Raw genomic sequence first — 24,954 nt, 5'->3', positions numbered from 1 at the left:
CGCTGGTTATCCTTGAGGCAATGTTTGGAAAGATTGATTTCAGAGTGGGAGCCACTTCAGTTTTTTTTTTTTTTTTTTAAGGATGAGGTAAAGCGGTCCAATGGCACAGACACATCTCTGAAGTGTTTCCAAATTCCCAAGCTAAAGGCACATGAAGATATAGAAATGGAACGTGGTCCTTGTGTCAGTAGAATACAAGACCAAGCTTCTGTTATTTCTGGAAAAAGGAAGGCGGAGAGTAGTCATCTCCATCTGTGAAGAAAATAAAGGAGTCTAGTTGCACTGCCAGTATTTCATGAGAGGAGAGACTATTTCTTTTTGTCTTCAAACTTTAATAAAGCATTTTGCTCATTTCTGGCATTTATCATCCCTACATTTGAGGAAACTAATAAAGTTCTTCAGTCGCAAGCACCTCACATTCATGTCATAAGATCAATGCTGACGGAAATGGTGAAGGACATTCTGTGTAGGTTTGTTAAGCCAGTGGTTATAAAAAAATATCCTACAGTTTTAGAAGGGGTCTATCACACGAGAGAGAATCAGAAAGCTGATGATGATTTAGTAATTGGCTGTTCAACATCTCGTCTTGTAGAAAATCTGGCACGTGAGGAGAAGAAAAACTTTTATTTGCACGCCAGGAACTTTTACAGTTTGTGACTATATTATTCATAAATTTAATTTGAACAGTGTTGTTTTTATTAATGCTCAAATAGCTCAGATAAATTCTTTGCAGACTTCTTCCTTCAATGCCATGAAGTATTTTTTTTTTCAAAGTTTCCTGTTATATTGCCAGTGAAAGATGGTGAAGATGACCAAGAAGCAATGGATGCATTACAGTGTCAGTTTTGTGCTCTCTATTGTCTGTTGTTCAAGAAGAAAGAGTAGATTGTACTTGCACTGCTATAGGGGATGTACGAGGTGCAGATGGGTGTTTCAAATATGATAGAATCGCAAAAGTAATGCTCTCAATATTGACAATTCCACACAGCAGTGCCAAGTGTGAAAGATTGTTCAGCCAGGTAAAGACGAGGACACAATTCCGATCATCTCTGAATGATGAAAATCTCAGTAAACTATTGGTGGTAAAATCAAGTCTAAGTGAAAATGTTATGAGCAGCAGTATGACAGTGCATTGTTGAAGAGGGCAAAGTTAGCTGCCAGTTCAATGCTAAACAAATAAACACAGCAGTCTCTATCACCTACATGTGTATATTCTTCACCATTTGGTAAGTTGTAGTCAGTTCTTGACTCATCTGTCTAAATGTTACTATTCATATGTATGTGTCATAAATGAGAATGATTATTAGGTACGTTTTCTAGCAATTCTTTTTGTTTTCTTGCTTTAAGATTTTAAATGTAATTGTTAATTCACATTGTAACTGTAGATATGTATGCTTTTTATCTTGTCCTCTTTTTACCGAGTCCGTGGCGCAATACACTTGATTAAATCCAAGAATTTAAAAATCTTCCTATTTTTGTTTTCTTAAGGTTGGCAGGTTAGGCATCAGGTACTTTCTGTGTAAATACAAGGCATCTAAAAGGCATACAGTATATAGTAATCCAATGAATAAAGCACTTGCACATGGGAACCAGCATAGATTTCTCCTCAACTTTGAATCCTGCTATTTTTTTCTTTCTTTCGTTGCGTGAGGTTATGTTTGCCAATGAGATATCCAAGTGCATTATTTGAATACTGTAAATGCACTTTCTTGGATACATATTTGAAATAGTTCTTTTTTCATGGCATTTGAAAGGTATAAACTGTGAATTAAGATTAACTGCATGCAGTAACGGGCCTTAGAATATTTTGTAACGTGGCAAGGGTTCATACTTCTGATTTGCGGATTGGCGGTTAATTCGAAATCACGTAATTCAAAGTCCGATTTTTTTAGTCCCAACCACTTCGAATTAACAAGGTTTTACTGTACATGCTAAGAGTATTGAGCAGTCTCCCTAAATTCAAACGACGTTTTTTTTTTTTTTTTTTTCTTCTTGCGTATGATCGATCAGTGCAGGAAAATTGTGACGAGGACAAATTTTCAGACGATCGATGCGATAAAACAATAGTTCAAGAAACGATAGATGCGGGGAAATTTAACATTGGTTTATAGGGAAAATGGTTGGGACCAAATAAATTCAACTATGAATACGGGAAAACGACAGTTCTGGGAATGATGCATCAAGGTTCTTTTGTATTTGACTTGTATTAGTATTGTTTATAATCTTGCTGAGCTCGATAGCTGCAGTCGCTTAAGTGTGGCCAGTATCCAGTATTCGGGAGATAGTGGGTTCGAACCCCACTGTCGGCAACCATGAGGTTGGTTTTCCGTGGTTTCCCATTTTCACACCAGGCAAATGCTCGGGCTGTACCTTAATTAAGGCCACGGACGCTTCATTCCCACTCCTAGCCCTTTCCTGTCCCATCGTCGCCATAAGACCTATCTGTGTCGATGCAACGTAAAGCAACTTGCTTGTTTATAATCTCGCACCCTCCTCTGTCATCCTTTTTCATTATGTCTCAAGACTGTTACGCATGCGTGTCTTGTTTAAAAAAAAATTCTACTTAACCCTCTTAGTGCCAAACCACTTTCTGAAATTCTGGCTATGAATGTCAAGCTCTTTTTAGTGGTTCTGCAGACTTCCAGAAAAATATTCATTACAAATTTATTTTGAAAAATGTATGATATAAAATATACTTCTGACTTTACCAAGAAATGCTTATAAATTTGAAAAACATCTCCAATTTTTAAATTGGCAACAATCTAACAATTGTTAATTTTTATTTTTAACTTTTAGTCTAATTTTGGAAATACAGTTTGTGACATTGCCTAAATCCAAGAACATGGGTAAAATACACACACAAAATTCTAAACAAAACGCTATTAAAAATTTGATTAATTTAATTACAACCATCCCCAAAATTTTTTTTGTAAATCTCCACTCACCATTTTCCTCACTGAAATTTTTGTTCCACTGTCAATCGTACTTGGCATTGAACAATAATTTAATGCACAACCCTTTTGGAGTACACAATAATTATTAGTGAAAACTGTAACAATTATCATATTTCAACAATATACACCCTTAAAAATTACAATCAGAAATGCTTTCATTTCCAATACGGAAGTAGCCCGACAAACTTTAACCCTTGTTTGTGGTGAAAAGGCATATATTGACATGAATTGTTGGGCATACCTATTTGTTTCATTTAACATCAAATTTGGCATTGAAGTAGTGAAGAACTGAAAATAATCTATTAAAGGGGCATTACGTGGAGGCACATATTTAGGCCCAGCAAGTTCCATCTAAATGACAGGAGTGGTAGGCCTATCGGACTGGTTCGAAAAAATTTCTCGGAAACAAACATTAGCATTCACATTGCCTTCATTGTTATTGTCATTATCACTCGCATTTTCCATTGCTCCGTCGTCATTACTGTCACTTTCTGAATCGCTCAGAACTGGCAGTGAATTCTTAGTCGGCTCCACATACTGCAGTCGAGTACTAACCTGAACACCCAATGTACTGGGGGCCAGAATAGCACTTCCTTTTCGGTACTGGTGATAATTCATCTATTACATAACTTTCCTCTAGATAGGCTATTAGCTTGTCGTCATCCACGCTGGCAACCGAACTATCTGTACTACAGCTCACCATGTTGTCAACAACTCAGAGCTTGTGAACATCACAGATTATTAACTCCCTCCGTTCATGTCAGATATCTCCAAGGCCAAAACTATGCCACTCTTGCGGAAGCTTGAAATCTCAGCTTTCTAAGGGAACGAAACACCCGGAGGCATCTATTAGCAGAAGCCATTAAACACTAGGAAATCATCGCGCCAATTCACTCGGCTCTGGCACTTTTTGCGCAAGGAGCGAAAGCCGATTTGATCGACGCGTGGCACTCGGGTGGCTAAGGATCTTCCGGATTTCTCTTTTTGAAAGTTGGCAGGTATGATGTTGATAGTTTTAGGGAAAAGTTATTCTACTTCCAGGCCCTGCAAAGTGTGCAAAACTCATAAAGTAAGGTTAGAAGTCAGGTGTGTGAATAATGTGGTGTGTCAATTCATCTGAAGAGCTGCTTTAAAAAAATATCACTACAATTCACTACTGAAGATTGGAAAACTGTTAACGAACATTTAAGCTCTGATCTTTGATGAATACAGCTTTCTAAAACTGTAAGTTTATGACATTCTCAATGAACAGAGTTACTGCATAATGCAGGTGAAACTATTATTCAGGTTCCAATGGGTTGATTCCACCCTTGACACTAAATGCTGACTCTGTACAAGATATTCAAATCCATGAATACCAATGATATCTTGCTTACATTTTCAAAGGCAAAATGACATTTTTAGAATTATTTCATATAACTGTCAGCCAGTGTTCTTTGCGAAGGAATTATCTTGGGGAATGAAGACCAATGTGGGACAGTGTCGTATCATAAGGGACGATGCCTAGAATGGTGCAGCAACGAATAAAGAAAGATTGTTGTTTGAGCAACACAAGGCCGTAATGAAGTGGTACTGGAAGTACAAAAACATGGAGGTATAATGGCTATAGCATAATTTGTACGGAACTCAGTCACCAACACCCACGACAATTTATCATATTCAGGATAAATTTGAAGCAGACTGTACTGTTCAGGTTGTACATAAGAAAAGGTATGGCCGATCAAAAACATCAAGTCCAGTTTAGAGTGCTGCTGTGTCGCAAACTTTTACTACGTCACCTCAAAAATCTGTGAATCCGGGTGCATGTGGAATCGGAGTATGTTGATCAACCGCGCGACGAATTCTGGAGACTGCAAAGCGGAAGGTGTACATTCCAACATCGCTGCATGCTATGAACGTTGACGACCCGCATCAAAGGATGGAGTACTGAGAGTGGTGTGAAGGTATGCTTCACAAGGATGAACGGTTTGCAGGGATGGTTATCTGGTCTGACGAGGCGCAAACTGAACGGTACTGTAAACCGCCACAACTGTGTGTACTGGGCTCCTGAAAATCCTCACGTTCACGTGGAGAAACGTATTAATCTATCTGTCATCGCATGGTTCGATTGGCCCATTCTTTTTGGAAGGTACCTTAAATGGTGAGGTGTATCTTCATATGCTGCAAACATTGATTTTACCTGCCATCCGAGAGGTGTTTGGAAATTAAAGATTTCACCTACAACAAGATGGTGCTCTCTCACTACCACAGAGTTGTCAGAGCCTACTTTAATGAAAATCTACCTGGACAGTGGATAGGTCGAAGGAGAGCTGTTGAGTACCCACCACGGTGTCCAGACCTTACACCTCTTGGCTTCTACCTATTGAAAAATGAAGTTCCTCGACAGAAGTCAGCTACGCTGAACGGGCTACGAGAAACCATCGAGGCGTCTTGTGCGGCTATCACACCGGCAATACTGACAGCCGTATTTTTGTCAGCTGTTCTGCAGTATTGATGTTGCTTGGCTGCTAATGGGGGTCAGTTTGAACAAAAAATAACCTCATCCCTGTGCAAGAATTGTGACGGTATATCATTCTGTTCCGTTAATATTGACAATCAAAGCGTATACATTTTTTTGGATCCCTCTGTATATAAAAGCCACTATATCTCCAGATCCAAAAGACCAAGAAAGCTGATATTAGGTTCATCTTCTGCCTTAGACGTGCATTAAGAAAGGATTTTTCAAAATTCAGCTTATTTCAGGCCTTTTGTTGAATAGCGTAAACTAATGTAGGCGAAGATCAATTTTTTTTAAATACAAGGGAGAGACAAAGCGTATTTTTTGTCCTACGACGCGAGAACGAATCTTGGTAGGTCCCTACAGGACAGAACCACATTTTAAGCCCCTAAAACCAACCCTTTACCAGATATTTGCACCACTCTGCCACTGCTCTTCACTCTAATTCCTGGAGAACACATGTTTACAGGCTCATGAGCGAGATGAGCATTATAACTTCGGTTGGATAGATTGTGTTGGACATGCAGAATGCTTGCAGGAAGATTATGATATACGGTGCTAACTGTCAGTTGTCTCATATGCAGAAATAGGGTCAGGCGTGATTGTGTGTGCTACTGTCTCATTTGTACCTAACCTCTTTCCAGAACATCTGCATATATCTTCATTATAAACCATTATGCCGGTAAGCATTCAGTCTGCAAGTCTCTGTGATTTTAACAAATGCTGCCACAATCCTCTGTTTGTAACTAGTTCTGTGCCCTTGTATAGTTTCACACCTGTTATCTTTAAATCATTAGAAACCAGCAATCGCTCTTGCTGCTTTCATATCTGTTACTTCTAACTTATGTATAAGATATCCTGAGTCCACCCAACTTTCACTCCCCTGAAGCAACGTTGGTCTGAAAACAGACCTACGTAAATATAATTTCGTACAGAGTACTGTTGATTGCAACTGCAAGCTCAATGCATCAGCTTTACTGCACCTCGATTCAATCTCGCTTACTATACTACCACCTCGGGATTCATATCCTAAATACTTGAAATTATCTCCCTGTTCGATCTTTGTATCCCCAATCTGACATTCAGTTCTCTTGGATTTCTTACCTATTGACAGCAAAACTTAAGGTTTAGGTTGAAGAAAGAATACCAAATTTGCTTTTTACAGCTAGTCCTACGTAATCACACACACATTCCAGCTTAAAATCTAGTTAAATGATTAAAGAAGTACGTTTCATTCCTGATTTGGAACGTCTTCAGCTAAAAAAATGTGTAAAAATCCAAAAATTGGCATATATGAAATAAAAAGCATGATGTTGAGATAAAATGTTTCTTCATGCTGAGCTAAAACACTCAAGTCAATGTTCAAATTTGTGATAAAATCTGTATGTAAGGGATCCTAGAAAGTGATGTAATGTCTTTCTCAACTGCAACCACTGCTCCAGGCTATCTCTAGCTTCTGGGCACTGTTATTGATGGTATGGGGGGGGATGTATTGTATAACTACAGTATTTAATTTATTTGATGGATGTCTCATTCCTTGGTAGATCAACTATCGATGACAAACGCCGGAGATTGAGGGCATTCCTGACATGTATGAGATCTGACACTCCACTGATGCTGAATCCTGCATATGTTCCACAACATCTTCTAGTTATGGCATCCGTTCTCAGGTTGGTATAATTCCTGTTTTGTGTGCATATTAGTGGTGGGTTGAAGAAACTTACGCCAGAAGTTTTATTGTTAAATTTAATGTGCTGTCACTATATTTTCAGACTTTTTTTTTTTTTTTTTTTTTTGCAGGTACATCATGTCCACCGATAAGAAAATTCTGCGAAAACCAGAACTAGATGCCTTCATTGCACAAGCCTTCTCCCCTGAACTGATGAATGCTCATTATTTGCAGGAGCTTCAGGTAAAGCAGCTTAGGCCTTGATTGAATGCATTTTTCCGACTGGGTGAAGTACAGGGACTACAAGGTTTTAGTTCATGTGTCTGGGAGAATCTAGGATGTAAGATGTCGGTTGTTTTCAAAACTTGTTTGACTGTGCCATGTATCATGTTGATGTCCTTAGACATTTTTGCTCTGACTGCTGTTAATGTTCAGTGCTATCTTTTGTAAGTTAATATGATCACATTTGAATATTGTTTAATGTTTCTTGTTCATATTTTCATATTTAATTTTCATGGTGATTAAATGACGTAACAGGTGACTGAATTACCCTGTAGCATTTAATTTCAGACTGAAACTTGTGTCCCTATTTTTTGGACAATGGAAAGGGAAAAAATGGAATGCTCTCAGATAGTATAGAAGTAAAATTTTGTTTGTTTTGCAGTTGTCATTGGTCAGCAGTCGTGGTGTACAACTAGCTGCACTATTCATGCAAGGGGTAGAGACTGCATTACTGGCCAATGATGCTTGTGGTGCACCTATACCATGGCTTATGTGTTGTCCTTGGCTGTTCTTCGATGGTAAACTGTTCTACCACAAACTAGCACGCACAGCTGTTGTCAAGAATCTCCTTGAACTCTGCGATCACCACATAGAGCATGTGGTCAAAGTTGAACGTATGCGCAAGGCAGTCTTGGAGGGACTCAATGTTCAGTTCGCCCGTCCTCCATTGCCTCAGATGACAGGTATGTTTTAGTAATTATGATAAATCAGTGTGGTAAGATATTCTGTATGTACAGTAGAACCTCGATTATACATTCCCGGAAACTGTTTTCACAGATTATTCATTCAAATTACGTGGTCCCGTGAGCATCCTCATTAAATCGCATTGTAAAGATCCCGCATTATCCGCTCCTCAAAGAAACTATTTCCCGAATCAACCTTCCTGAAATTTCAGTCCCATCAATGCTAAATCCTCAACGGAGCGTTTTTCAAGACACTGCATCTCACAGAAGGGCAGCTACGGCATACTTATGGATCTTAGTGTTAACGTCCCATCATTACAATAATTAGAGCAAGTACTGTACTGGAAAAGCGATCAGCACTGAACTTGCATAAGTGACGATCGCATTCGGGTGTTACTGTTTAGAGAATCCTCGGAAGTCGTAAAGCAGACAGTGGCTACAATAATTGGAAGGAGACAGAGCGCATTTCGACAGCTCTACTTGAAGACGAACAAGTTTTGCCAAATGTTCGTACTTGTAAAATGTCTACATTATGTCCAGTGTTAGATGTTCATGCACAGCAAAGCAGTTAGTCGTTTTTTTTTTTTTTTTTTTTTAATTTTCTCCCCACAGCCAGATTTACACTTCAGTGCCAGTGTTCTGTCCAGAAGGACAATGTAAAAAAAAGTTTAGTCTTGTCCGCATTATGTCATGCGGCCTTGTACACCTTCAGTAGCAAAGTCAGTCTCTCGAACCACAGCTCTTTACCTTCCACGTCCACAGAAAAATTTTCCCCGGAAATCTTCTTGAAGACTAGTCCATGTCGTAATTTAAATCAAGCGAACCTTCATTCCATACAGTAAAATTATCAGTTTTCAACTATCTTCTTGGGTTTTTCCTGTAATGTAGTTCGACGTACAGGGATACTGGAAGCCCTTGCTTGCTGGTACCAAGTGAAAAGGATATTCTCCAGCTGAGCAAATGTACATTATGAACTATCATTCACTCTCGTCTCGTTCTTCTTGGCAATTATAGGAATTATGCACTTCAAAGTTGAAGACCCTGACCCATTTCATTCTCGGTGGTCCTGTGCTGTCTTGGTTGTGTGTGGCGATTACAATTTTGTCTATCGTTCGTAATTGCGTTGTTTTCTCATTTCAGTTGCTGTTTATTATTGTTATTCATGACATCACGTCCCGTGAAAGAAGTAAGAACTCTCAAAGAATGATTGAAAATTGAAAATTATTGAAGTTGAATCTAATCCATTCGAAACAAGAGTAGATACCACTAAACAGCGTGTCCCAGACAACTGTCGCGGATTTTCTATAAAAGTGGTTTCAGCTATGCGCGGCGGAAATAGATTCCGCTGAAAAGCCCTGTGCTGGTGGAGATCGTAATTACAATGATGCCTTTAATGAAGATTGGGGACAGTTAACTGGTGAAAGTGATGCTGTCCCCGTTGATTTTGAAGGCTGTGGTGATCGATTCTCATGTAGTCTCATTTGGAGTGGAAGCAGTTGAAATGAAATAGCACGGCTTGGCTCTTTGAGCAGAAGCCTTGGCGCCAAGAGGCTCGTGGATGAGTTTATATACAGTAGAACCTTGATTATACGTTCCCGGAAACTACGTTTTCCCGTATTGTTAGTTCAAATTACGTGGTCCCGCAAGCATCACAAATCACGTTGTAAAAATCCCGCATTGTCCGTTTCTCGAAGAAACTATTTCCCGGATCAACCCTCCAGAAATTTCAGTCCCATCAACGGAAAATCCTCGATCAGGCGTTTTCCAAGAAACTGTATCTTACGAAAGGACGGCTGCGGCATACTTACGGATCTTGGTGTTGACGTCCCGTCATTGTGGTTAATTAGAAGAAGTACTGTACTGGAAAAGCGATCGGCGGTGAACTTGCATAAGGGATCATCTTAGCATCGCATTCACGTTTTTTTTTTTTTTTTTTTACAGAATCCTCGGAAATCATAAAGCAGAGAGTGCCCACGACAATTGGAAGGAGACAGAGCACATTTCGACAGCTCTATTGAAAGACTAAACGAGTTCTGTCAAATGTTCGTACTTGCAAAAGGTCTACATTATGTCCAGGGTTCGATTTTTATTTTTTTGCTTTTTTCGAGTGTGAGGCGAACAGGTTTTCAGCATTTCCCTCAGGGCATTGTATAGTCACTGGGCTTTCAGGCAGGAATTGAAACTGCTCCTTCTTAAGTAACACAAATTTACTATTTTAATATCGCATACGATTATGTTATCAAGACCAGAACAGATGATGCACCTTACATGCATAAAGCATTGGGAGGTTTCGGGATTGCCTATTACTGTTTTCGTCCTAATATAAGACTGTGAATTTCAGGTTTTTGTGTTAAAATGTTATACAAGCCCCAGTCGTTTTATTTGCGAACGTTACATTTAAAATCTTTGTATAATTTCGGACTCGTTACCGACTTGTACAGTGAACACGCTTTCCAGCTGAGCTCAAGGTCACAAATAAGCGTAATTTCGGAAGTGTTAATGATATTTTTTCTCTTTCCAATTTGATTGTGATTAGTGATGGGCAGAACTAAATATAATGCACTAGAGAACTTGAGGATTGATACTTTCGAAACCATATTCTCGAGTTCAACATAACCTGTAAAAGTCGCTGTAGGCCTAATTTACGCGGTACAAGATTTCCCTAATGACTAGGGACAGTATACCGGTGACCAAATTACAATGGCAGATTTTAAAAAACAGGATTTTGCCAACAAGTTGGACGCTTTTGTATCTAATGCGCTTTATTTTATTAGATTAGAGAATGAAAAACTACTTGTGGTCGATTGTCGAAGAGTTTGGCTAATCAAAAGTTGCTGAACTGAAAGAAGTTTTCATAGTATATGACGAAGTTTTCAGAGGAAACTGACGATGTTTGCCCAGTAAAACTGAATGTAAGGTTTCGATATTTTTAAGTCGTGTACCGGTAATTAACGTTTGAGCCTGCCCTGCTGTCTGGCTTGCCCGCTTCTCACCCAGGGGGCCCTGGTTCGATTACTGGCCAGGTCGGGCATTTTTACCTGGATACGAGGGCTGGTTCCAAGTTCAGTCATTCTTCGATTACCTGAAATTGAGGAGCTATTTAATGGTGATTGGCGGCCGCGGCCTAGAGAGCCAGGAATAATGGCCGAGATGATTCGTCACACTGACCATGCGTCACCTCGTAATCTGCAGGCCTTCGGACCGAGCAGCGGTCGCTTGGTAGGTGGAAGGCACATTGGGGCTGTAGTTGGTTTGGTTTAGGTGCGTTTGTAAGATTATAAGTATACATATTTCATTTTTGTGATGTTTAGCCAAATTGTTGATGGTTCATTCATTCCCGGATTTTCCGTTTTCCCATGTTGTACGTTTTTTATTCAGGGTCCCTGCAAAGACGGAGAATCGAGGTTCCACGTAAATAATCTGCGCACTACAGTCCAGCTTACACGAACCTTGTTAGGTGCTTACAGTACAGCTGCTTGAAACATTTTATCACCCCTAGATCATTAAACTGCAACGCGCTGATACAGTGCAGGGAGAAACGCATAACTTTCACATTACAGAGAAACGATGTATCCCGTGGATGAGCAGCACAATTTCCACAAAGAGCACGATTTTCTTTCCTGTGCATCCATAGAAACATCAAATGACCTTAAAAATTGTGAAAAAATGTCAGTGGTCATTCAAGCTTCTTTGTTTGCTACATATATCATCAGTAGTTTTTTCCTGTACTTAAAACAACCTGGTTTTAATAACTTTCCCCACTATGACTGGCACACTTGCCACGAAAATGAACGTCGCCCTGTCCTCTCTAGCATTGATTATAGTTTGTCAGCTGGGAGCTGACTCATGTTCATGATTACAGTTTAAATGTTCATGATTAAGTGATCTATTTTCCATAAATTGGTGAAACAATTCATGCATGGTGAATGGAGAACGTATACCACATTTCTAACCATGTATGTACAATAAAGAACAAAATGACAGAGCAAAGTGGTCGTGCTTTGAGAGTCGCGCAGCTGTGAGCTTGCCTGCGGGAGAGAATGGGTTTAATTCGCACAGTCAGCGGCCTTAAAGATGGTTTCCCATTTTCACAATGGGGGCAAATTTTGGGACTGTATCTTAACGACACGGCTGATACCCATCTAATCCTAGCCCTTTCCATCCTTCTGTCACTGAAAACCTTCAGATGTGTTAGTGCAACGTTAAAGCAGTAGGAGGAAAAAGGGAACAAAACGAAGTCTGAACTTTCTACCTATATTCCAAATAATGAAAAATTACACATTCTTTGAAATCATTCGTTTTTTTGTTGAAAATGCAGGTTATTGCCGTAATACGCAATTTGCAGTAAGAAAACTGACATTAATGGTTTTGAATTATTATGCAATGTAAAGAAAAGTGAAAAGGAACGGCTAAAAATTATGCTTATTTCCGTCGCTTATATCGAGGTTAAAATATTTTGATGCCTCTAAGGTTTACGTAAAGTAATGTGTCCAAATACAAGAACCGTATTTTATTTTGCTTTCCCCCAGTTCTTTTATGTCTCGCATCCATTGTAACTTCCCCCTCCCCCTTGCAAAATGATGCATTGAGGTTTTACTATATACACTGCCCTGAAAAAAGTTTGGTCACATCTTTACATGTTCTTAAGTACATGGTACGAATAGGCTGTCACGGCTATAACATGTCTCTAAGTTGTGGCTGATCTTGCAGACTGAGGTACGCAACGGGGCAAGCAGTTGTCTTTGAATGAAGCCACTCTTCAGCTTGCACTACTTGAAGAAAGGTATTCACAGAGGTATATTGCCAAAATGCTAGGGGTTACTCTGAATACGATTTGGTATCCATGGAAATATTCAGAGGACTGAGCAAGTGGCCACGTGGTTTGGGTCACGTAGCTATCAGCTTGCAGTTGGAAGATGGCGAGTTCAAACCCCGCCACCTGAACCCCGCAGCCCTGAAGAGGGTTTTCCATTTTAACACGAGGCAAATGCTGGCTCTGTACCTTAGGCCATGGTCGTTTCTTTCCCAAACTATTCTTAACCCTTTCCTATCGTCGCCGTAGGACCTACCTGTGTTAGTGCGACGTGTAGCAAATTGTAAAAAAAATGTTCAGAGGAGAATAGAAGTGGGCTGCCAAAGGAAAACAACCTGAAAACAACTAATTGTATATCAACACTACGAACAATACAGGTGGATTTGTTAAGAAGGAAGCCATACTTTCCAGTGTAGATTCAGTTTAAGGTCCCGATGGCCTGCTCAACTACCTGAACAGGCATATCCTGCATTTGACAGGAGACAGCAGTTTTCCAGACAACTTATGCACAGACATCCTGTGCTGTTTTTGTAGGAATCTAGTTTTGCAATATATCATTCAGATAGTCGTCTGCAAGTCTGGAGAAGGGGGGGTGTTAGGATTATTTTCATTTGACGGCTGTACAGTCTACCTTCTTATGGAGATATATCTGTTGTGGTGTGGGCAGGCTTAAGACATAATACAAAAATTGATCAACTGATCTGATAATTTGCTATGGATCCTTAACCTACAATCTTTCGCGCTTTTAGGATAAAGTCTAACTGGTATATTTCTAGTAGTAACTGGTGTATTTATACACCAGTCTTGTCAGCATATATTATTGGTTCAAGATGCAACAGGAAGTCATTAGGCTGTCAACAGGCATATTTTCAAACACCCGCGCAGCTTGTTACTCTACCACAGGAGTGATGGTGTAAGGTTCCACTCACATTGCTAAGATAGCAACAATCACAGTCTGGTGTCAGTTGAAGTTGGTCTGTGCTGTGTAAAGTTATTTTTTCTTATGAGTGTGATATTAGGGGTCTGGTCAGGAGCATTCCTGCTACTGTATGTGCAGTAGACTGTACAAACCTCCACTGTCTGGTCAAGCGTCAGGCGCCTAGTACCAAACCTGACAAACTATGGAAGAACCAACAGCTTAGGCAGAAGAGTTCTTCCTGAGGAGGCTTGATGAAGCCTTTGTTTAGGAAATGACACATAAATGCATCAAAGTGCTGCTGCCTTGACAGAAAATCCTCTGCAGTGTTAGGCTTAGCAAGTCAACTGCACTGAGGTAAATGAATGTTGCTTTCAAAACTAAAACAAGTCTCGGATGTAAAGGTGTCGAAATTACCGGACATGATGGCTCTTCAAGCAGCTTACGAAATTATGACTGTGAACAATATATATGTTATCTTGGAGTGGGAACATGAGTGAACCCAAAAATGGAGTTGGTTCTCCTCCTTCATAAAGTTGTAGACGTTGAGACAGATGTCACCTATGTCAATGATAGAATAATTCAGATGAGATTACAAGATGGAAACGTGCATCACACTTTGTTTCAAGTATATACGCCCCAAACACGATGTACCACAGATGAAAAAGTATAGGCTCGCTCCCACCTAGTGGAATCGAATCGAACAGCCAAAATTTCCACTCAACCGCTCACATCTAGCGGAACAGAATCGAACGGGATTCTATGGGAAACTTCAGGCTTGCAATGGGCAGTCTGATAGGTGTCTCTGATTTACCTAAATGTGTGACCTCAACCATAGCCCAGTATGCTTATAACACTGTAATGTACGGGGATATGCAATGTGCAGGTGACTGTCTGAAGTTACAGTCGGACTTGGACACCATAGCGGCGTGGTGTTATGTCAACGGTCTCAACATTAATGCTGACAAATGTAAATACGTTAGGTTAAGTAGGTCTCGACCCCCATTAGATTGTATATATAACATTTATAATGTACGTATTGAGCGAGTTAAAACCATGGATTTGTTGGGAATAACCATTTCTGAACAACTAAAATGGAAAACACAAACAGAGGAAGTTGCCAGGGTGCTCGGTTTTATGTACAGAAGCCTCTGTGGATGCAAATGGAATGCTACATGGACGGCTCACCTAACACTAGTGAGACCTATACTAATGTGTGGTCTACCTGCCTGGCACCCTACCACTGCAGCCAACGTTCACAAACTAGAAGGAATCCAACATCAGAATCTAGCTTCCTGCCTGCCCTCCTGTCTATCTCCTCCTTGTGTAAACAAAGCGACCATTCACCTGTCACCATTCCCTCCCACCTTTTGTTCATTCTTGCTTCATAATTTTAATGAGTTGAAAGTATTTCAAGAAGTTATGTTGGTGACAGTTTCTGGTATATTCTCTTTCGTTATGGTCAAAAAACATAAACATTATCTCAAAGTGTTCAGAGATACCTATAAAATTAAATTTCCGTTCATTTTACAGTCTTATAGAGGAAACTATTAGAGTTTTGTTGCGTGGTTGGTGTGATATAAATACAGTGGAACCTCTGTATCTTGAATCACCTCGGGAGATAAATTTTATTTTAAGTTATTGATATTTCGAGATACAGAGAATACAGTTTTTCAGCATGTAGAGCACATACAGTGAAACCTCGATTCTCCGTTTTTCGAGGGACCATGAAAATAAAACGTACAACACGGGAAAACAGAAAATCCGGGAATGAATGAAAACCATCAACAATTTGGCTAAACATCACAAAAATTGAATATGTATAATTATAATCTTACAAAAACTCCTAAACCAAACCAAACTACAGCCCCAGTGGGACTTTGCCTGCCAAGCGACAGCTGCTCAGCCCGAAGGCCTGCAGATTACGAGGTGCGCATGGTCAGTGCGACGAATCCTCTCGGCAAATATTCCTGGCTCTGGAGATCGGGGTCGCCATCTCACCATTAGATAGCTCCACAATTAAAGGTATTCACGTAGGCTGAGTGGACCTGGAACCAGACTTATATCCAAGTAAAATTGCCTGACCTGGTCGCAATTGAACCCGGGCCCTCTGGATGAGAGGCGGGCATGTTAGACCGCGAAACCGCATTAATTACCGGTACGCGAGTTCAAAATCTCAGTACTTTATATTCAATTTTACAGGGGAATCTTCGTCAGTTTCCCGTGAAAACTTCTTTCAGTTCAGCAACTTTGATTAGGCTAGCCAAACTTCGAAAAATCTAATAACGCCAAGCCAAACGACAATCGACTACAAGTAGTTTTTAATTCTTTCATCTAATAAAATAAAGCACATTAGATACAAAAGCACCCAAAATGATGGCGAAATCCGTTCATTTCTTAATCTTTCATTGTAATTTGGTCTCCGGTATACTGTTCGTAGTCAGTTTCTGGAAATCTCGTACCGCGCAAATTAGGCCTACATCGACTTTTAAAGGTTATGTTGTACTCGAAAACATGGTTTCGAATGTAAGTATCTATTCTTAAAAGTTCTCGAATGCATTATATTCAATTCTGCGCGTCACAAATCCAATCAAATTGGAAAGATAAAAGAAATGTAAAAACTTCAGAAATTACGGTTATTCGTGACCTTGAGGTCATCTGGAAAGCGCGCTCGCTGCACATGTCAGTACGAGTTTGAAATGATACCAACCATTTAAAATGTAACGTGCGCAAATAAAACGACTGCAGTTTTTGGTATTTTAACACGAAAACGTAACTTCCCAGTCTTACATCAGGACCTAAACAGTAATAGGCAATCCCAAGACCTCCCATTGCTTCTTTTTTTTTTTTTTTAATGTGGGGTGCAACATCTGTTTTGGTCTCGCTAACATATCATGTACGATAATATCAAAAGGTACTGAATTTGTGTTAAGGAGGAGCAGTTTTGATTCGTGCCTGAAAGCCCAGTTACTCTGCAGTGCCCTGAGCAAAGTGCCGAAAACCTCTTCGGCAGTATGATCGAAAAAAATGTAAAAATATACCTGGACATAATATGGACGTTATATAAGTGTGAACATATGACGAAACTCGTTCCGTCTTCAAGCAGAGCTGTCGAAATGCGCCGTGTCTCCTTGCAATTGTTGTGGGCACCCTCTGCTTTATGATTTTCCGAGATTCTCTAAACAATACCACCCGAATGCGATGCTAAGATGGTCTCTTATGCAAGTTCACCGCCGATCGCTTTTCTAGTACCGGTACAGTACTTGCTTTAATTATCGCAGTGACAGGGCGTTAACGCCAAGATCCATAAATATGCCATAGCCGTCCTTTCGTGAGATACAGTTTATTAAAAAACGATTGATCGAGGATTTAGCATTGATGGGACTGGAATTTCTGGACGGTTGATCCGGGAAAGCGTTTCTTCGAGGAACGGATAATGCGGGACTTTTACAACGTGATTTAATTACGATGCTCTCGGGACCACGTAATTTGAACGCATATTCCGGGAAAACGTATTTTCGGGGAACGGATAATCGAGGTTCCACTGTAATTGAATCACATGTATCTACGAGCTTTTACTGAACACAATATTTTTAACAGTATTTAACAATATACAAAGAAACTATTTTACGCCATGACTTTAATAACATTTATTATAGTAACTTTTTAGAAACTGAGCTCGATAGCTGCAGCCGTTTAAGTGCGGCAAGTATCCAGTATCGGAAGATAGTGGATTCGAACCCCACTGTCGGCAGCCCTGATGATGGTTTTCCGTGGTTTCCCATTTTCACACCAGGCAAATGCTGGGGCTGTACCTTAAGGCTACAGCTGCTTCCTTAGGCCTTCCCTATCCCATGGTCGCCATAAGACCTATCTGTGTCGATGGGACGTAAAGCAAATAGTAAGAAAAAGAAAATTTTATAAGACAGGATACATTGCATACAGTAGTGAAACGAGAAACATAGCTCCGTTAACACCTTTGGAAACAATTAGTCTCTTCTGTTTTTTGCGGTTAACCTTTCCTCCCTTCACGGTGAAACTTCTCGTCAATACCACGCAGCCGAGTTTCGTAAATGGAGTTTGTCATCCGCGACTTCTGGGCTTGCTTTCGTAAGTGACCGGTAATTGACACCCAAGAAACAGCAAGGCTTTGCCGATTTTCCGATCACTAGAAATTTGAGTTTTTTGGTTCCTCTCATATTAGTTCCCAGCTTCACTGTAACCCTTTCTTTACTTCATAACTGTTTCTCACAAACCACAATGCCATATTGCACAGTTAATGTTGCACAAAATTCGAGTTAGAGTATTTTTTGCTTCAACGGGGGAAATGTTTGCATCGAGAAATTCGTGTAACCGAATTTTGTGTAATAGAGAAATGAATACACATGAATAGGACAAACGGCCAGAAAATTTAAGGCACTTAGAGATACTGAAAATTCGAGTGATGGATGTTAGAGATATCGAGGTTCGACAGTTATTATTATTCGTATGTGTCATAAATGAGTGATTAGGTGCTTTTTCTTGTAAACATTTTTGTTTCTTTAGTTCAAGATTTTAAATGTAATGGCCAGTTCACATTGTAACTGTAGATATGTATGCCTTTTATCCTGTCCTTTTTTCAGTTAGACCGTGGCACAATGTATATGATGAAATCCAAGAATTAAAATATCTTCCTATTTTGTATTTCTAGAAGTTGGCAGCTATGACCACATAGAGAGAGAGAGAGAGAGAGAGAGAGAGAGAGCGTGTCTGGGTTGTTTTTCCCCCTTGCATCATTTTGTGGGTGAACTTATCCTTCTTATAACCAGAACACAAAATTGATACATGGATATTGGAAAGAAATCGTTACAGTTTTTCAAATCTTTTGTGTCTTTACATCACTAGAGAAACATTTTGTAATTTGAAAATGAATGGCTTAGCTGCAAATGTCATGACATTTTGTTTTCTATGTTGTAACATCCTTGCTTCTGTTCTTTGCTGGTAATGAATTAAAATAAAGTATTTGATTGAAATTAAAATGCAAGAAAGACAGCACTCGATGTAGCCACATCATGTACTCCAGACGTATGTGCATTAGCATTTCCAGATTGTTGGACATTTCTCTATAAAATGTTCTAATTAACTGGATGAGCCTGAATCTAATTAGTCATTTCTTGCTGCATGTTGTTTGTGATCCATGTCTGTAAATTAAGTAATATACCCTCACAAGAACAGCTTTATTTATAGCATTTGTTGTTTCACTCAGGTGTTCGTTTAGCTGGCGGAATGGCACCACCTAATGTGATGCCTGCTGGAGGCCCTCTGGTATCTTCTCGTAGTATCCCAGTAGGCAGAGGGAATATGTACAGCGGTACTTCTCGTGGATTACTCCGGCGAGCAGTTCCTACTCGTGGAGGTCAGCTTGAGATAGCTGGAGTTGTGGTTGGCAGCTGGGGTCCAAACTATGGCAGTAGAGTGGGCACTGTTACACCCCATCAAAGCCAAGTAATTGCAGCCCATCGTGGCTCTCGCCTTGTTCCTCCACAGGTAATTTCTATATCATGAAGATCGTGCATAAAAAGCATGTTCCTTAACGGTAGTTGTGTTGGCTTACTTTTTACTGAAAGCTGTTATCATCCAGTTGCCTAGCATCATGTACTTGAAACGTAGTAGAGAAACCATGATACACTATTAGGATCTTTTAATAACCTTACTCAAGAAATTAAAGAACCAATGCATAAATATTATAGAGGATTTGTTTCAATGATGTTTACCAAGCTCTACCAGGCAAATTGGCCGTGCGGGTAGGGGCGTGCAGCTGAGCTTGCATCTGGGAGATGGTGGGTTTGAGCCCCACTATTGGCAGCCCCGAAGGGGATTTTCCGTGATTTACCATTTTTACACTAGGCAAATGCTAGGGCTGTAACTTAATTAAGGCCACTGCCGCTTTCTTCCCACTCCTAGGCCTTTCCCATCCCTCGTGACCGTAAGACCTATCTGTCAGTGTGACTTAGGAAACAAATTGTAATTGATACCACGCTACATTCAAAACTGTCATAGCAGTACCGATATTTGCTCTCAGATTGTGCATAAATGATTGACTAGTAAATAAAGGAGACTGTGGTAAACAGTTCAGGATTCGAATATCATACTAGTAGCTTACAAAGTCAGTTCGTAGGCAGAGTAGTAAACTTCTTGCATGGGCCATGCAGCTGTCAATGAAAAGTATTTTTCTTCACACATTCTTTTGTCCAGAGCATTAAGCCACTTACAAGACAGTTTATCATACTGCATTGGTAAGATTTTCACTGTTTCAAGCACATTGGTTTTCTGCTTTTCCTTTAATTAATGGAAATAATTTTTCATATCCCTTCATATTCCATCGCACTAAAATCACCCTCTACTTACTGTTTCTTCCTCTGCTACATTATTCCCTTTGGAATGTAAATGTTTTGTTTGGCAAATACTCATCTGTCCTGTGGTTAGTAATTACTTTTAATAAAGCTTATGCAATGTTCACTCTTACTCCATACATCCTTGCAACTTTATTCCCCTTTTTCCTGTATGTACCACACTTAAAATATTACAATTTACACCCTAGGATGACAGTGGTTGACTGGCATATGAAACAGAAAAAGAATACATTTTCGTAATCAAAATTTCATTGCGTTCATGGCAAATCTGAACATGCTTGGCCTTTTCTTTGAAAGGGATCTTAATTGCTTCTTGCTTACTTGTTCCATCCTGCGACACCTTGAGGTAGTATACTGAGAGTCAACTCGACCTAAGCGGTTCCTTTGATGTTAGTCAGACTTCTGGTCGGCGAAAAGGCTTCCACAGCGCTGAATAGTTCCCTAGGTTCTTTACTTGTTCCTGAAGTGAAGAGTTTCCTTCAGTTTGGTTAGATATTCTGGTGAACTGACTTGACGAGTTAAAAAATTTTGCCCTGTATAAATGTGGAAAATATATCACAGGTTGTATGTTATTCGGGTTCGTTACCAACTCTTATATTTCATACTTAGATGGCTATGAATAGTTATTGTTCTCAGTGGTGTATGTAGCAAAATAATTATTAATATGAGATTGATATGTTATTGCACTGTGTACTTAGTAAACTTCGTTCGAGTTCATTCCATTGCTGGTAAGTTTGCATAATATTTGCGACGTTGAAGATGGATCCAAGAAAACTGTTGACAATACTGGCTGCAATAGCATGTTCAGTATTCATAATGGCTGCCAGCTGTGAGCAACATGTGTGTGATGCTGTGACGCTTGAGTCCCCTGTGAAGTACTTTAAAGCTAACAGAAGTGGAGAAAAATTAAGTAGTAAATCTAAACAATTTGTTTTAAATGTTTACAGTAGCCTACGACATGAGAATCCGCTGTGGACTGTGGAAGACGTGTTGAAAAATACAGCGCAGCTGACCGGCGTTTCTGTGTACAGTTTAAACGCCGCTCGCATGGAATTTAAACTCCACGGAAAATCCAAGTCTCCAGCGAAAGGTCGACCTGCGGCCAAAGGGAAGAGAGTTCATGTGTCACAATATTCTGGTTTTAAGTGGCATTCGGAGAAAAGTGCATAGTTTTTTCTTAAGAACATAATTCAGACTGTCAAGAAAGTGAGAACTGCAGTAAATAGGGATGATGAGTTACCTAATTTCAGTGAGAGTACAATTTGGAGGTTGATGACTGATTTAGGATTTGTGTTTAAGAGGCAGAATAGAGCTTTTACTGGAACAAGCGGATTTAATTCAGTGGCATCACAAGTACCTATGGTCAATCAAGGATTATCGTATACAGAAGCGCATGGTTTATTACCTTGATGAAACTTGGTTTAACGCTGGACATACACCATCTAAGGTATGGCAGGACAGTACGGTTAAAAGCAAATGCCAGGCTTTCATTCGTGATGTCAGTACCGGGTTTAAAGCCCCAAGTGGAAAAGGGGGTTGCGTAATCGTAGTACATCGTGGGAACAAGAACGTAAATAAAACAGGAAGGGCCTTACACGGTATGGGAATAGGATCCTTGACATATTCGATGGTGGTGATAATTTGTACTTTATATTCGTAACCACCCTCAACCTGCAGAAATGTTGGCATGAGGGGATCATGAGTTCGTTTTTACCTTCCGAATGACGAGACTACAATATTACAACATTACTGGAAACATTGTATTTTGCAATCCCACTCACAGGTGGGTTTTTGAGCTTGTTGAACTGTGAGAAACTGCCACTGACAGTCGTTGCATGAGAGCGGAATCGTATACTTGTGTTGCAAGTCCCCATGTGGCTCACACAAATTGCATTATGAAATAAAAATAAACCTTACTTCTCTTGCCTTGGTATTTGTCAGTAATCTGTAGGTTATGGTCAATAAAGGAATAAATAGGTATGGTACATAATCAAATTACAGCTATATGAAAGGAAGTGATTTCTTTTGATGCTTCACTATTTGAGAATGAAGTACTTGTCAGACGCACGACGTTACTAATATGCTGGTTGGGCGGAGATGGAGAATGGTGACGGGAAAGCAGAACAGGGGACGGCTCGCGTGTGGAAGGATGTTTTTCCTAAACTCTTGAGTTGACTTTCAGTATAGCATGTCTTTAAACTTCCAGTCCATTGTCACAAAATTGTGATGCCACCAGGTGTTTACTATTTCTTGCGATGTGTTAAAAACTTCATATTCCCAGCTCTTGTGACAATTCCATAGTGTAATTCAGTCGACGACTGAAATGAGTAGGCTTAGTACTCATAATACTTTGAGATACAGGAAGTGGTCGGCTGATAATTTCAAAATTTCCGTACACAAGCACAACTAAAATGAAGCAGCACACAATGGTCATTTCTTGGCTTGTTAATCTGATCTCTCCTCTATTAGAAATCAGTTTTGCCAGGCTGTGTGGCCGAGAAGGTTGAGGCACTGGCCTTCCGACCCCAACTCGGCAGGTTCGATCCTGGCTCAATCCGGTGGTATTTGAAGGTGCTCGAATACTCCAGCCTCGTGTTGGTATATATACTCGCACGTAAAGGAACTCCTGTGGGACAAAATTCTGGCACGTCGGCGTCTCCAAAGACCATTAAAGTAGTTAGTGTGATATATAGCAAGTATTATTATTAGAAATCAGATTTAAATCGTCCTCAACTCGAGTAAGCCACCCGGTCAGAACTACCGTGCACCACTCTGAAATTAATGCCGTAAATGGAACAGCAAACCAGATTGTCGTGCATAATTTTCAGTAATGCGGTCAAAATCATTGTACTCAACAACGATAGAACGAAGGTTTTTGTGGTAAATCTCTAATCCTCTTAGTGCCAGGCCCTGGTGCTCACACTATGCCAAGAGTGCCAGACCGATTTAGAGGATTTTGCAGGTTCTCATTCTCTGGGCCATATAATTCACAAATATTATCACTATGACTTGAAATTTTTAGTAAATGGTAACAAATGCTGCAAACTAAATCATAATACTAAAGTGCTCTTGGGTATTTTGAAAAAAATATTTTCCGAACAATTTTACAACACCAAAAATTAAAAATCAGAAACAAATTAGCAAATATCAGAAAATTCAACTCCCCGATAAATATTGATGTCTTCTTTGAAATGTCCTATTTCAGATGGATAAACATGTTAAATTTCACATTTTTATCTTGAGTAGTTTACGAGTTATTTACAATACTGCTACACATGACGCACAGAAAAAAAAATTTTACAAAATGACCCGCCTCCTCGATTGCATGTTCTCTGCCACTAACAGTCATGGCTTGTGATGCACAGCCCATGGCGTCCTTTACCACAGTTTTGACATGCTGTATGGGATCTTCGGACAGGGCCCCCATCTTTCCTACTCCAAACCACACAAACTTTTTCCCTTCGTCCAGGCAGTTTCCGGATTCCTTTCTCAGAAGGTACAGATACTGATAGTGCGGCTTGACAGGAATTTCCATTTTTCTCCATCAACCCCTCTTTTTCAATATCTTCAATTATAGAGGATGTGAACTTGAGACGGGTCATCTGGTTACCGGTAGTGTTTTCCCTATATAACAAATATGCATTCAGGACCATCCGTGTAAATATAGAAAAAAGTTACTTTTTTCCAGTATTTGAGTGTTCATCTCTCATCAAGGTAAGTCTACACCCGCTATAAAGTCATTGTAGTTATGGACAATAAGTGGTTTTACTTTTTCATTCTCTTGTCGGTGTATTGTGATCGGTTTTGTTTTATTTGCAGCGATGGCATCAGTTGACAACAATAAAACTGGTTTGTTTTAAATTGCTTTTCCCTGAACCCACTAATCTTGCTTCTGTAGTGTTTGGCCTCTCCAACATTGTACTTCCCACTAAAGCACTTGGAATGCCTTTCCTGTTCTTACAAAGTGTTCCTGTAATGTAGGTCGATTTGTCGATAAGATAACGCGCCAGGGATATACTTCTAAAGAAGTTTTATATAAAGACATGGTATCCCTTCATCGTATAGTTGCCCAAAGTTAGTAATTTTGTTACGACAACATGACCACGGCCATATTTCTTTGTCATCCTTTTCTTCCCTACTTCTAGCTCCTCCATAACAGTAAAAACCTAAACAGTAATGGATTACTGAATCGCACAGCATCCAAAACTTGATTCCCCATTTATGGTGTTTGTTACGAGGCAAATACTTAGTTAGTGCTGAGTGACTTTTGGTGCCAATCAAAGATTCATCTACACTAAGTTATTGGTGTGGGGTGTAATGGTATCGGAATACACGATTGGCATGCTCAACAATGGAATCGAACCTGGCACATAGGTTGTAGTCAGGGTGACCCGGTGGTGAAAGATTTTCATTGTTCACAAGATGAAAAAACCTCAAGATCAGTTGGAATCTGTTTCTTGAGAACAAATTTCCAAACCATGAAATATAACAAGAGTTTTTGACCCAATAAGAAAATACTCTCGGCCTTCTAGTTATACCCATTTCCAACAAAACGGCAACGAAAGCCTTCATTTCTGTCAATGTAACTGGGCACCACTGCTGTGTTCTGGCATGTGGTGACAAGACATGACCTCTCAAAAACTGATTAGCATATCTGTTTGTCTCTGTAGTTATGATGTTCCATAATTGAGCCGTGAAAAACAAATAAAAATACACAATAGGTTTTGCATCTGAGGAAGGGGCGTGTC

General features: G+C 39.8%; 1 protein-coding gene across 3 annotated transcripts in view; it reads left to right on the top strand.

The window, feature by feature from the left end:
- Nucleotides 1-24,954, top strand: part of LOC136857688 (constitutive coactivator of PPAR-gamma-like protein 1 homolog) — a 339,417-nt gene that overhangs the window by 226,712 nt on the left and 87,751 nt on the right. For all 3 annotated transcript variants that reach the window (XM_067136540.2, XM_067136539.2, XM_067136541.2), the window contains exons 14-17: nt 6,996-7,121; nt 7,252-7,363; nt 7,785-8,085; nt 19,060-19,340. In XM_067136540.2, coding sequence (XP_066992641.1) covers nt 6,996-7,121; nt 7,252-7,363; nt 7,785-8,085; nt 19,060-19,340 — 820 coding nt within the window. The remainder of the gene's footprint in view (nt 1-6,995; nt 7,122-7,251; nt 7,364-7,784; nt 8,086-19,059; nt 19,341-24,954) is intronic.

Source organism: Anabrus simplex, chromosome 1, assembly GCF_040414725.1.
Source record: "Anabrus simplex isolate iqAnaSimp1 chromosome 1, ASM4041472v1, whole genome shotgun sequence".
In the NCBI taxonomy this organism is placed as follows: domain Eukaryota; kingdom Metazoa; phylum Arthropoda; class Insecta; order Orthoptera; family Tettigoniidae; genus Anabrus; species Anabrus simplex.
The sequence above is the reverse complement of the archived record's forward strand: the minus strand, read 5'-3'. Positions and strand labels throughout refer to the sequence as shown.